This window comes from Leuciscus leuciscus (genome assembly GCF_965113295.1).
Source record: "Leuciscus leuciscus genome assembly, chromosome: 10".
NCBI lineage: Eukaryota > Metazoa > Chordata > Actinopteri > Cypriniformes > Leuciscidae > Leuciscus > Leuciscus leuciscus.
In genome coordinates, this window is record NC_138734.1 from 42,164,609 (window position 1) to 42,179,586 (window position 14,978).

Consider the following 14,978-nt stretch of genomic DNA (forward strand, 5'->3'; position numbering starts at 1 on the left):
ATCAAAACTCAGTAAAATTCATTGACTGCATAGGGGGAAAAATGTCTTTTTAAAATCAGTTTTATTAAACGCAGTTCAGATAACACATTTGAATAATGGCTTTTCCAAGGTTTTTCTATTAAACAAGGCTGTTTTTCACAGAGAAATATGAGTTATCATAACACACAAGAGAACTTTAATTTACATTCAATAAACTTTATGTGCTGTACCAGCTTGGTTTTGAGGATGCCACAAATATATTCACTTCATATTGTTCATTATTGGCTCCGTACATTCATTGTCCCGTTATAAAATGAGTTCCATTCAAATATTCTCACCCCATATTGATAATTGGGTAAATGATTCACTGCACAATACCATCAGCTCAGGATCTAAGTATCTATTAAAATACATTTAAGGCACCAGGGGTCAACAGTCAAATCTGGCCAATCATACAAAAATTGTTTCTATATTATTTTGTCTTTATAGACACATTACTGCACAAATCACTACACTATGTTTAGATTATCTTGCTTAACAATTGGAGTCAGATCAGCACTAGTTGCATGAAGTTTACATTCACGATGCCAACATGTTTTGCAGGTCAATGCAAGACAACATCCAAACTGAGGTCAACGTGAATGTCGCTGGATCAAGTTTTAAGACTTTTCTAAATTAAAAAAAAGTCCAAAATAAAAGAATGCATTTGAGATTATATATGGGCGAATCTAACAAACACATTTCCAGACATTTTACTTTCTAGAGTTTCTTGTAATTCTCATTATTCTCAAAAGCAATTCTCATCATACAGTATAACAATCTTAATTTTCTTCAAGCAAAATATAATTTCTTATTTATATACTTCCTTTGGGGTGAATTATGACCCGCACATGATTCGTGAGATTCACCCATGACCACTGCATCATTAAATTAAGATCATTTTGGGAGATAACTGGTTAAAAGGACTGATGCACAACGTATTTTTGTCAATATAAATATATGTATTGTGCTATTTAATGCATCATGCCCGGAAATAAGGCCTTCAAGTAACAAATCCTCCTCAGTTTTGGCCAAAATAAAAATGTCAATCAACCCAGTAAAAGAAAGCATCAAATAACAAAACTTACAAAAGTATCGTCAAGTGCATCCAAAGTTTCAATGTCAACTTGTTTTCTGGCTCTCAAGATTTTCACTTCATTTGATCATAAAACAATCAAAGAGCAAAGCTGTTTGAAAAACATTAATAAGAAGGAATATTGCCAAGCAAAATCCATCACAACCAGTAATATTGCTCACTAATACTAAACTACATGCCGCTGAAGTGAAACAAGACGTGATGATTCTCATCAGTAAATATGCTACATTCTACAATCAGTGGGAAAGGCCCAATCATGTGAACTATTAAATTATCAGCATCTCTCTGGAGTTTCAGAGCATCACGTATTGCTAGTTTGGCAGATTACTCGAGTTTAGAGTTGACAGTAGAAGTTCTTTCTGGATAACAGAGTAATTGAGTTACTCTGAAACCTGAATACTGACTGTTAGAGATACAGTTGTAATGTAAGAAAACTAACCATTAAAAACAATCACAGATATTAAATGACACGTTTTTTCATACATTAATGAAGGCGAGCCAAAGGAAGACGTCTTGACCGCGAACAATCACCGAAACGAAGGGCCGTTTCATGAGCACAGCCTGACCTCTGGATTTAAAGGCATTAGAAACATTAGACTTCTACACAAGGACTAATTCAGCCCAAGACAATTACACTACTGTTCAAAACTTTGGGGTTAGTACCATTTTTTTTTCTTTCGAAAGACATAATACTTTTATTCAGCAAGGACATATTAAATTAATCAAAAGTGACATTTATAATGTTACAAAAGAAACAAATGTTGATCTTTTGAGCTGTTTTCAACATTGATAATAATCATAATGTTTCTTGAGCATCAAATCATCATATTAGAATGATTTCTGAAGGATCATGTGACACTGAAGACTGGAGTAATGATGCTGAAAATTCAGCTTTGATCACAGGAATAAACTACATTTTAAAATATATTCATAGAAAACAGTAATTTGAAATTGTAATTTAAAAAAATTATATATATTTTTAATATATTTATATTTTTTTACTGTATTTTTTTTATCCGGTAAATATTTTACAGACCCCCAAAATTTGTACAGTAGTGTATATTTCAAAAATTTGGCTTTTTCAAATCATTTAATAACCTTCGAGATGTTCGCCTATGACTTTCTCCATTGTGATTCACTGAAATAGGAATAGGAAATAGAGGAATAGAGGAATATCTAATAGGAAATAGAGATGCACGATATATCGGCCACCATGTCGGTATCAGCCGATATATGTTCATTTTTACTGTTATCATTATCGGCCTGATAAGAAAATTTGGCTGATATATTAAAGCCGATAAGTAATGTATTATTTCCTTCAGCTGAGACACTTCAGATGCGCACTGTTCAACATAATGGCTTTGAATTGCTTGAAATATGATACAATTAAGTGCAACATGCCTGTCATATCGGCTTCATAACATTACAGTGAGAACATTATAATTGTGTGTTTGAGACATGGCTTTTAATGGTGAGACTTACAAAAAATATATAAAAATTTGTATTTAGATTTATCAGCCAATATATCGGTTCTCGGCTTTCAAAATACAAAGAATTATCGGTTTTCATCAGTAAAATGTTCATATCGGTGCATCCCCTAAATAGGAAGATGAGTAAATTCTAACAGAACTTTCATTTTGGGAGAAATATTTTTGAGTAGAAACAAAACAAGCCAAAAGTAACTTTGGAACTCAGTTCAAACAGAAGCGAAACAATTGATTAGAACGTCAGTCTCAGTCAGGACTGTCCCTCTCGGGTCACAGAAGGCGTTCCCGACACCTCTCTGGTTTTCCGCAGGTGCGCGGCGCTGTCCTCCATGCAGGAGTCGCAGCCCCAGACCGCAGACATCTCCGCCGTCAGCAGATTATACGCCGTCTCCGTCATCCCTGTGCAAACTCTGTGGAACCACTTCTGACACGAGGCCTCGCACAGGATGGCCTCTTGGTCATCGTTGACTTCGCTCAGGCATATCCCACACGGGTAGACGGGCTCGGACGAGGAGGACGTTCTCCTTCTGTTCAACACTTTAGTATTGGTCAAAGCTCCGGTTCTGCGAGCTTGATCCGCCGACTTACTGGAGTGGATGACGCCGTTGAGTTTTCCCGCTCCCCCGTCCTGTCCGCTCGCTCGGCTCTTCGTCTTCGGCTCTGGCGTGTTGTCCTGAGGATTGTTCTCTTCACAGTTTTGACTCTGCTTGCGTGGCGAGGGGTTCTGCGTGGAGTTTTTGCTCACGGCTTCACTCGGGTCCTGTTTAGGCGCTGGCGTGCTGGACTTGGTGAAGTTGTTTTGTTGCTGAGAGAGGTTAGGGCTCATATCCCGAGCTGGATTTCCCCCCGGACCGAAACCAGGACTCCCGCTCTGGTTGAGATTTTGAAGTGGGATCTGATTGACATGCTCGGATCTGAAGTGGATGCGGTTGTTGTTTCCGCCACCAAACGGCTGCCCGTAATGCGGGTTCTCGGCATGACCGTAGTTAAAGCCCGGTACCCGGTTGAAGACCACGGGCTGGTTTCGCATCTGGTAAGGAGGCCCGTAGGGAGAAGGCATCCTTTGGGGCATTTGCGGGGCCATCCTGGGCGGCCCATAGCCACTGAACCCTGGGTAATGCGAGTGTCCAAAGTAAGGGTTAGCAGGAAGCAGCGGCTTCAGAGATGGAGAGTTGTAATTGTCATCGAAAGGATTGGCAGCTATTAGGTGATCTGAGCTGGTGTTTGGTGGAGGAGCATATTCAGACAGAGGAGAGAAGGACGGCCCCTGTGGAGAAAGAGACTTTTATTTTCACTCCTGAATATGAATCAAAACCTCTGATGCACAAAGAGCAGATTTTCTTCATATTTACAGACTCATTTTCTTCTAGATCTTGCCTCACTTGCTAAACACATCGAGACCATGAAATGCCCATGAAAAGCTACTTCAAAAATGTGGGGTTGGAAAGATTTTTTAATGTTTTTGAGTGTCTTCTGCTCACCAAGGCTGCGTTTATTTGATCAAACATGCAGTAAAAATAGTGAAATATTATTACAGCTTAAAATAACTGTTTTCTATGTGAATATATTGTAAAGTGTAATTTATTTCTGTGATCAAAGCTGAATTTTCAGCATCATTACTCCAGTCTTCAGTGTCACATGATCCTTCAGAAATCATTCTAATATGATGATTTGCTGCTCAAGAAACATTTATGATTATTGTAAAAAAAATTGTGGAAACTGTGACTCATTTTTCAACGAATGGAAAGTTTAAAAGAACAGCATTTGTTTGAAACAGACTCTTTTTTAACATTATAAATGTCTTTACTGTCACTGTTGATCAATTTAATGCATCCTTGATGGATAACAGTACCATAACAACAACAACAATAACAGTTCTGGAACCAGTTGATAAGAGAGTTTCATACAGTACCTGTGTGCTCGACTTGCGTCTCTTTTTATCAGGGATTCCCAGTAAGAGTCCAGGACCTCCTAAAACATCCAGCCCACCTTCACCTCCTGTAGAGTCAAAAAGTCAAAATAAAATCATCCTCTAAAATATTTATAGTCAATCCAATACATATCATGTCTATAGCACTGAAGGTCCCCGTATAATGGCTTGATGGACAGTTTGATCTGTGGTTTCACTTTATTTGATAACTTTGTTTTACAGTGTCATGGTTAAATGTACATGTAGAGTAATAACTATAAATTATGCATAATTACATGCAACTAAACCTAAACTAAACCCTATTCCTAAACATAAGCCTATGGTAAGTAGCGTACATGTTTTAAAGTAATACTACTCAGTACTTAAATGTATAACTCCACTGTAACACAGACACCTAAAAATAAGTGTAATTATACATTTAAGTACTGAGAAATATTACTTTAAAACATGTACTTACTATAGGGTTAGAGTAGGATTGAGGTTTGGTTTAGGGTTAGTTGAATGTAGGTATATTTTAGTTATTCTTACTATACTAACTACATGTATGACACTAACACTAAAATAAAGTGTTAGTCTTACACCAACATTACATTATAAGGTTACAACAATAAACAGTTGCACTGCAGTGTTGTTAAACGTTTCATTAGACTTTAAAAACTACATTTTCAGAAAATAAGACATAAAACATTTTGATAATGATGTAACCATTGCTATCAATTTCACTACCTTCTTGTAACTTTTAACTTTTGTGATTTTTGCTTTTTAATGTTACTTCATAGACATGTCATTGCCAGTTTACTGCTGCATGCTCTATGGATGTGCGTGTAATAAATAAACGCATGATTTCTCTCGAATAGCTGATCGACTCCAAACTTCCCCCAAACTCCCTGTAAAGTAGCGTTCATCTGACAGCCTTCACTCTGAGGCCTGACATGCTCTCCCTTTCAGAAGCACGTATCTGAGTATGTCGCAGTCTACTTTTCAGTTCTTCCCCACAGGCCTGAAGGCCGACCGCTGCTGTCGCTCCGGTAATTACACCGACACCGAATCAAAGCCTATAAAACACGGAAAATCCACGTTACCTCGGTTTCGTTTTAGAGAGAATGAATCTTTATCCTGCTCTGTGGACATTACAAGCTCCCTCACATGACTCAAACGGGAAAATGGTGTAACTTTGATGTCAGAAAGAGTGATTGTAGTCAACTCGTCTCGTTCTTCCCCCGTTTCACTGCAATCACGGCGGCGGCGGCGACGCTCCGTGCGCGACCGGGAAGCGAATTTGCTATTCCTACTATGGCGAAGGTTGTGCTATTAATATTCATGAGCTAAACCGTCGCCATTTGAAGTATACAAATGACGCCATCAAAATCTATTTAATATTCATAAGACAATTATGTACTATCTTAGTACGTAATTATGTACTATTTTATGGTACAAATAGTGGGAGTAGTGTTCAAAAACAACACTTTAAATACCCGGATGATGCACTTAATTAACCGAAAAAACGAAGTGTTGAATGTTGGACACTTCATCAACTCAACTGTCACCGCGGAGGGGGAGGGGCTATCAGACTCCGATGTTGAGTGACAAAATAACCGTATAAAATTCATACACTACTCGGTTGAGTGCACAGTGCTTAAGTAAATAGTGTATAAGTCGTTACAAGTGTATAGTGCGTCATTTGGGACTACTTCCGCAGTCCGCAGCGTACTCAGAGCTCATTAATATTAAAGAGGACGTCATAGTCAACGTCAGCACGGCCTAATTTATATTCAAAATCTAATCCTTCGCCATAGTAGTTTCGGTAATTGCGCGAAGCAGGAAAGCTGCACCCGTGTATAAAGTTTGGGAGGAGCGGACACCTTTAACTTGTTGTTTTACGGGGCAGGTCACGGAAGCGGGCGACTCCTCCGCTTGTGTTTGCTTACTTTAGCGCGATATAATGTAAAAGCTGAGTGAAAAGCGGCGCGTGAGGCGAGACTGTCGGTGGAGTGCGCGTGCGTGAGCGCAGTTCAAAGCACACGTGTGTGTGTCTGAAGCATAGACTGTAAAAAAAGAGATACTTTTATTAATCAAGTATGCATTAAATATATCAACAGTGACTGTAAAACACTTTTTTTTAGCAGCCCAGGACCTCCTAAAACATCCAGCCCACCGTTACCTCCTGTAAAGTGCGTCTAAAGAATTGCGTTTGATGCAACACGACCTGTGAGATGATGATCATTCGCTGATGTAATGTTATTCTATTAGAAAGTGCTTTCTGACTGCATTTTAAAAGTTTTCATTTTCCTTCATTTAGTTTTAGTATACACTACCGTTCAAAGATTGGGGTCAGTACGATTTTTTAATGTTTTTAAAAGAAGTATCTTCTGCTCACCAAGGCTGCATTTATTTGATAAAAAACAATAAATAAATAAAAAACAGTAATATTGTGAAATATTACAATTTAAAATGACTGTTTAAAATGAAATCATCAACAGCATTTATTTAAAATAGAATATTTTCTAACATTATAAATGTCTTTACTGTAACTTTTGATCAGTTTAACTCACGGTGTAAAAAAGTATTGATTTATTTTATTTATTTCCCCAAAAAATAAAATAAAAATTCTTACTGACCCCAAACTTTTGAACGTTAGTGTTTAATGTTACAAAAGCTTTAGATTTCAGATAAATGCTGTTCTTTTGAACTTTCTATTCATCAAAGAATTTAGAAAAAAATGTGTACACAACTGTTTTCAACATTGATAATAATAATGAATGTTTCTCGATCATCAAATCATCATATTAGAGTGATTTCTGAAGGATCATGTGACTCCGAAGACTGGAGTAATGATGCTGAAAATTCAGCTTTGATCACAGGAATAAATTACACTTTAAAATATATTAAAATAGAAAACAGTCATTTTAAATTGTCATAATATTTCACAATATTAGTTTTTTTTTTATTGTTTTTTATCAAATAAATGCAGCCTTGGTGAGCAGAAGAGACTTCTTTTAAAAACATTAAAAATCTTACTGACCCCGAACTTTTGAACGGTAGTGTATGTGTGACACCAAACTATATATATTATTATGATTTTTTATATTTTTGAAAGAAGTCTCTTAACATTACAGCCTGCAGGCTCATCAAGCCTGTATTTATTTGATAAAAAAAATACAGGAAAGAAAACAGTGATATTGTGAAATATTACAATTTAAAAAAAAAAAGGTTTTCCATCCTTTAAAATAGATTTTATTTCTGTGACTCAAAGCTGAATTTCAGCATCATTACTCCAGTCTTCAGTGTCTAATATGCAGATTTTTTTATCAATGTTGGAAACAGTTGTGCTGCTTAGTATTTTTTATAACCCGTGATACTTTTTCAAGATACAAACTTTTGTCCAGGACTATGCATACAGTACATACATCATACGTTTTTCTCAATACTAATGCACTTACTAAAAATTACACACACATTTATATAATTCTTTGAGAGATTTTTTTTTTTTTTATTCGAAGCAAAGACCTCAAATAAAATTCTTCAAGAGAAAAGAGACAACATTTGATACTTTTCAACATTTTTATTTTAACTGGAAATTTGTATAAACAATCTTATTTGTGTAATAAATAAACATTACACCGTATTGCCGAACAGGAAAACAAATCTTCCAGTAAACACATGGTACATGTATTTGAAAAGCACAGCAGAAGATTAATTAACAAGTGGAATTTTATTTATTAAGAAATACATTCAGTTTTAAGGCTTAGAAAGATTTACTGCTGCAGTGCAACGGAAGCTCACAGGAGCGAGACCTGCGGAAACCAAACATTCACTGCTTTCAGAAGAGTTCTCAAAGCTCTCCCTTTTCCCCTTCAATTTAGGCAAAATCAGAATAAAACACTTCAACAGAACAATGCAGAACAGAATCCATTCGAAAATCAAGAGTTTAAGCAAGTGCAGTTCACATCAGCGCTAAATAAAGTGACATGAAACTGGATTTCCTGAGTAACATCACCTCAGTGAGGGCGATGGTGAACCTGGAGTGACTGGACATGCAACCTGAGAAGTTTTTATCTTGCATGAACAGAGATCATCAGTTTGGATGCATAATATGCTGTGAGGAAGAATCCCTTCAGCAAACGCATTTATACGACATATTTTATGATGCTGCATTTCTAAATGTTTGTTGTGAATCAGCTTCTATGTAGCTAAAGAACTGATGCATGGAATTACACTTGCGCACACACACACACACACACACACACACACACACACAAAAGGAAACGCCCAAAGCGAAGTCAACAATTTAACACAACAATCAATACTGTTCTAAAACACTAAAGCATATTCAAATTTATATCAAAAACAACAATTCCGGCATCAAATCTTCCCAGACGGCAGCGTAGTGTCGGCCCAGATCCGGCCCACATCCGGTACATGTGGATTCAACACGAATCCGGATCTGGGCCGACACTATGTTGCTGTCTGGGTTGCTGAATAAAGCTAAAACCAGCATTTTCTCCCCTGGTCGGGCTGGTCTGGAGTGTTGTTTCCAGCAAGGTCTTGGCCACTAGTCAGGCTGGGAGACCAGCTAGACCAGTTTAAACCAGCAAAGACCAGCAAGCCAGCTTTGAGCTTTTTTCTTCAGCAGGGAGAAACCAAATATTAAGTCAGATTTTCTATTTTCACAGAATACGGGGTACATCATCCCAAAAAACATAGAAAAAATACAATACAATATTTCTCCTCCAGTGAGAAAAGTTATAAAAGGAAACAAAAGGCATGAAATCCATCATCTTTGGTTTAACTGAAAGTCATAACCGATTGAAAGCACGGCCGCGTAACACTGTTTTTGGTTTCCTGATGTCTTTCAGTACGTAGAAATCAAATCTACTTAGGAATATAAAGCTTTGTAACAAGTGAACAATGACAAAACACCATGCAAATCAATCTATAATAATCATCCGTGCAACGGTGACCACATTCTTTGGTTTCAGGCTGTTTGCTTTGAAAATTATTCTTTTTTTAAACTGATTGTGTCTCTCTGATTGAAATGCATACAGTGGCCAATCACTTTCCCCTGATTGAGAAGAATTTCAGCCGCATGGAATGTTTATTAATATAATATAATAATATCTCTCTCTTTGTATATAATATTCATGTACAATAACATCCATGTGCAACGTGAAATTCTAATAAGGGAATCTGATAACTGCGACATTTGATTTAAGGAGGTGAATCTCATAAAGCCTATCAGGAACATTTCTAGCTAATATTTCACTTTAAAAGAAAAAGAAAAAAAAGAAGAAATTATATTTTGCATTGCCAAAATTATTTTCATGACAATTAAACCATTAATTTATAATTAAATATATGTTAATGAGAATTTCGGGGTGAAATGTGCTTCATAATGTCACAATGCAATTTGGTCTGAATGGTCCGAAAATAAGTTTCATGTTTCTTAAGCAAAATTTAATTTCTTATTTTTCCTCTTGATTTCGGAGTGAAATATGACACCTCTTTTGATCGCAGGATCGCAGGACGTCTCTTGAGTTTTCTAAAGCTGCTCTTTTTCCCGTTGGTCTCTGGGTGAAACATCTTTGGTTTGATTCAAGGATAATCTCATTGTCATCTCTTCATCCCAAAGACCAGCGGACATGAAAGAACAAATGAAAGCGCACACAGTCCTGCAGATGATGGCGTGTCACCGTTGCACCTACAAACTAACCTGAAAGAAAAGTGCTACGCTCATGTTCCTAAATCTAAAATAGCATCAACTATTTCAAAGCACTACAGTAACTCAAATGTGTACTCAGTAGTACATATACTGTATATCAAGAAAAATAGATCTCTTTTGAGGCAAAAAGGTTTCATGATCAGTCTACTCTTAAGATTTGATAATTATTTTTGGTTTTCTAGAACAATCATTCGACTGCAATCCACTGAATCTCCTGATGGTGTATCTGCGCAGCTCTACACACATTAAGGCCATTATTTAAAGCTATCGGTTTTGCTGAACTAAGAAACGTCAGTTCAAGCATTTTTTGGTTACTTCGTACTCAAAAGAAGAAGAAGAAGAAGAAGACAGGAAGAAATGAACTACGGAAAAACAAATCCATCTCCACAACAAATCACACACATTCAGTACGGGTCAACCGCCCTTGGACTCGAGGAAGATACCCTGTCGATCAAACCATGTCACTACAAAACACATGGCTTTTCAAATGATTCCTGAGATGAAGCAAATAAAAACACAACTACTGCTAAAAATCAAAAAGGTAAAATGAGGTAGTATAAAACAGGGACTATAAGAGCAAAAATACACACATTCATATGACGAAATCACAAATAAAGACAAAATACTCAATCCTACGTAAACGCTCAATTCAAAGTTTGACGTTTCTGAACCTGAGGTAGGTATAAAACCCCGTCCTAACCATGCGTGACGCAATAAATCTGGGAGAAAGTTTGATGAGAGGTTAGATAGCCCCGCCCACCGTGAAATCCTATTGGTCCTGCATATTAATTAAACACCAACTATGTTCTTATTGGCTGTGATTGTGTCAGCAGATTAAGCAGGAGGAGATTTGATGAGTGTTGAGCTGGGTAGCTCCGCCCACCATGAAATCCTATTGGTCCTAAGCCCTGCATATTAAACATCAACTATGTTCTGATTGGCTATAATTGTGTCAGCAGATTCAGCAGGAGATTTAATGAGTGCTGAGCTGGGTAGCTCCGCCCACCATGAAATCCTATTGGTCCTAAGGCCTGCATATTAAACATCAACTATGTTCTGATTGGCTATAATTGTGTCAGCAGATTCAGCAGGAGATTTAATGAGTGCTGAGCTGGGTAGCTCCGCCCACCATGAAATCCTATTGGTCCTAAGGCCTGCATATTAAACATCAACTATGTTCTGATTGGCTATAATTGTGTCAGCAGATTCAGCAGGAGATTTAATGAGTGCTGAGCTGGGTAGCTCCGCCCACCATGAAATCCTATTGGTCCTAAGCCCTGCATATTAAACATCAACTATGTTCTGATTGGCTATAATTGTGTCAGCAGATTCAGCAGGAGATTTAATGAGTGCTGAGCTGGGTAGCTCCGCCCACCATGAAATCCTATTGGTCCTAAGGCCTGCATATTAAACATTAACTATGTTCTGATTGGCTGTAATTGTGTTAGCAGATTAAGCAGGATATTTGATGAGTGTTGAGCTGGGTAGCTCCGCCCACCATGAAATCCTATTGGTCCTAAGCCCTGCATATTAAACATTAACTATGTTCTGATTGGCTGTAATTGTGTCACACAGCAGATTTGTTGCATCACGCCGGGTCAGAATAGGTAAAACACTTTTGCAATCCCATACTTCAGGACTAAACAAACAATAAACACAGACAAACGCACAAACTCAGCGAAAAGGAAAAAACGTTGTCGAGTGTATAAGTGTATATTAAATATTTAGTAAGTAAACTGAGGTAGATTAGGAAGTTAAGAGAGGCTTTCCTCTCTCGATGAGGTGACGTCAGAAAATGCGACAGTCGCGTTGCACATTTTTGGACGTTTTTTTTTTTTAACACATTCATGGTGGGTGAGATTCTACTTTCTTTCAGACACACAATCATTTGTAAAAAAAACGAAAAGAAGAAGAGAGAAACAAATAATACATTCACCGAGAAAGCGGAGCATGTGTGAACGTCTCGGGTCATCCACACAAAGCTTGAGTTTTCTGCTCAGTAGTCCGTTTAAACAGCAGGGGGCGCCAGAGAACACAAGAGTTTCTGCTAAACAGGATGAAGCTCAATCATTTCCTGTTGCTGAAATGTAGTTTCTGTCACTTCTGCCATCGGCATCATGTGGAGATGTAGTTGTTTCTCTGTAAACTCATCCGACGCCTCGTCCTGCAGGGAAACTGGGCGACTGTCGACACCCAGAGACAGGTTGGTTGCCTCCGTGTCGTCGTGAGAGAATCGCCCCGAGTCGCCCGTCTCGTGACTGCCCTCGCTGGAGTGAGAGCCCTCGCTGTCGCCCCCCGTTGGCTCAAACAGGCCCTGCAGGGACGACGGCGGGTGTTGAGGTGATGTTTCCGTATAACACAGCAGGGTGGTTCCCTGATGATAGGAATATGAAGGACTGGAGACCTTCTTCACATCCTGATAGGAGCAGAAAACACCCGTAAACAACAGAGACGGAGGGAGGGTTGAAGATACAAACTGCAGTGACATTTAAAAAGGTCCAAAAGAGCACTAATGTGGGTGAATCTCACAAACCCCATCATGTTTCATCCCAAAAGCATAGTTAAACAGATATAAAATTATATTTTGCTTAAAAAAGAAGCCTATTTTATTTTTGTATCAGTGTTTTTACATTATTTTCAAGGCATTCACAGTATATTTCCCTCAGATTCTCATTACTGTAATGTAAAAAAAAAAATGATGTATTATTTAAATGCATTAAAATAAGACATTTTTGAATAATATACTCTTATTAAAATGTAATGTTTATATTTTCAGATTTAGTAACCAGTTTTAATAAATTTGTTAGAATTGGTATTAAGTTGCTTTTTGCTTTTGTCATTTTATTCAGTTTTCTACTTAACTTAAAATATAATAAGTATTATATTACAAAACCTAAAATAAATTTGAATAAATAAACTTTAATTTCATAAGATATAAGGTTTATACATCATGGTGGTATTTACTACCTTAAATATTTTAAATAATAATAATAATAGATATTTAATGAAGTCATTTCATATTTCTGTTGCTGATGCTCTTTTTGTGAGATTCACCCTAATTTCCCCTCATTCGGGACTGACATGTCATCTGGGTGTTGGTCATCTGATCTGACCGTTTCTTTAATAAAGCTCATTGTAATCTGTAAACTGTTTCATACCTTATCATCCTTCTTAAAGAAGCTCCATCTCTTCGTTTTCTTCTTCTCAACGGTGTGCTTCACTGGCCCATAACTGTTAATGATCAGATTTGTTCCGCCCTAAAACATTGAACAATTTCAATGTGAATTTAAACAAATATGCTGTAAACACACACACACGTATATGAAAGACCACACTGGTTGACCACCTGCTCGTCCAGCACAAGCTAAGCAGGAATGTGTCATGTTAAACACACCTTTGCATCGATGAAATGATCTCTCATCATGGGCATCATCACCTCCACACTCTCAGCTTGACTCTCATTGGCCAGTCGGACAGCAGTGGGCGGAGCTTGTCCTTCTGCTTGCCTGATGGATTTGGCAATGCTGGATTTCCTGTCATAAATAATGCAGTTCAGTCATGGAGAAATCAACTAACTGACATCTGTGAATGCATTTGTAAATACCCAATAATTGTCAATAATTACCTAAACAATCTCTTATTTTAGGATAATTTATATACTATTATAGTATTTATTCAAATTTTCAGTTATCATTTTAAATTTAGTTTAAGTTTTAGTAAATTTGCTCTGTGCTTTTGTCATTATTATTTTTTGGTAACACGTTACAACAAGGTTTCATTAGTTAACATTAAGTAACTACTTTAGTTAAAATGAACTAAGCATGAACAATACTTCTACAGCATTTATTAATCTTAGTTAATGTTAATTTCAACATTTACTTATACATTATGGAAATCAAACGTTGTATTTGTTAACATTAGTTAATGCACTGTGAACTAACATGAACAAACAATGAGCAGCTGGATTTTAATTAACAGTAACAAAGATCAATAAATAATGTGACAAATGTATTGCTCATTTACTACATTAACGAGTACATTAACTAATGGAGACCTTATTGTAAAGTGTTACTGTATTTTTATTTAAATTTTAGTTGTACTAATTTTAGAACTTAGAATGTTAGAATGTTGCCTTAAATAAGTATAGACTCTAGGCTCTCTTACCTGGTTTTGCTCCTGTATGCCAGTATGAGGATGCAGATGATAATGCAGATTAAAGCGATACACACACCCACTGCTATTCCCGTCATTGATCTCTGATCCAGGTGATAGAAACCATCAGAAAACGCTGTGGGTGAAGCACAGACACGATATTAAAGATGACGCCAAGACTTGCATTGTGCATTCATTCAGTCGATGTGGAATTTCACATGCATTGCATGTTAGATCATGTATATTTAGCCAATAGAGGGCCCTGAGTAAAACACCTGTGGCGTGGGAGGAGCCGTGTGTTCGGGAGGCGTGTCCGTCACGCACGGTCACTTCTGCAGCCGGAGAGAACGGCCCATCTCCCATCTGATTGGACGCTGAGACCTTCACCAGGTACACCTGACCGGACTGAAGATTCTCCAGCAGGGCCATCGTGACGCTCCCTGACAACGAGACCGTAAGGTGAACATTATTATCCAAAATAATGAATACACCTATTAATAATTTACATCATCGACTCAAAAATCGAACCTTTATGAAAAACACTACTTAGCAAATTACTTTATCTGTATTCAGTAA

The 14,978-nt window shown here is 37.3% G+C and overlaps 2 protein-coding genes across 4 annotated transcripts in view; both read right to left on the reverse strand.

Annotated features, from left to right (window-relative positions):
• Positions 1-44: 44 nt before the first annotated feature.
• pygo1 (pygopus family PHD finger 1) lies at positions 45-5,816 on the reverse strand. Of its 2 annotated transcripts, XM_082181668.1 has the most exons (4): positions 5,678-5,816; positions 5,408-5,586; positions 4,514-4,598; positions 45-3,868 (listed from the first exon to the last, which is right to left on the reverse strand). In XM_082181668.1, exons 2-4 carry the CDS (start codon positions 5,434-5,436, stop codon positions 2,852-2,854), a joined length of 1,131 nt encoding a protein of 376 aa, XP_082037794.1. In that variant the 5' UTR covers positions 5,437-5,586; positions 5,678-5,816; the 3' UTR covers positions 45-2,851. The 2 variants fall into 2 exon arrangements, with proteins under 2 accessions (XP_082037794.1, XP_082037793.1); XM_082181667.1 differs by lacking the exon at positions 5,408-5,586 and having other exon boundaries at positions 4,514-4,599; positions 5,614-5,815.
• Positions 5,817-8,681: 2,865 nt separating this feature from the next.
• prtga (protogenin homolog a (Gallus gallus)) overlaps positions 8,682-14,978 on the reverse strand; it is a 40,279-nt gene continuing 33,982 nt past the window's right edge. For both annotated transcript variants that reach the window (XM_082181342.1, XM_082181343.1), the window contains 5 exons: positions 14,678-14,842; positions 14,415-14,538; positions 13,645-13,783; positions 13,409-13,507; positions 8,682-12,666 (listed from right to left, as the gene is read on the reverse strand). In XM_082181342.1, coding sequence (XP_082037468.1) covers positions 12,298-12,666; positions 13,409-13,507; positions 13,645-13,783; positions 14,415-14,538; positions 14,678-14,842 — 896 coding nt within the window. In that variant the 3' untranslated portion in view covers positions 8,682-12,297. The remainder of the gene's footprint in view (positions 12,667-13,408; positions 13,508-13,644; positions 13,784-14,414; positions 14,539-14,677; positions 14,843-14,978) is intronic.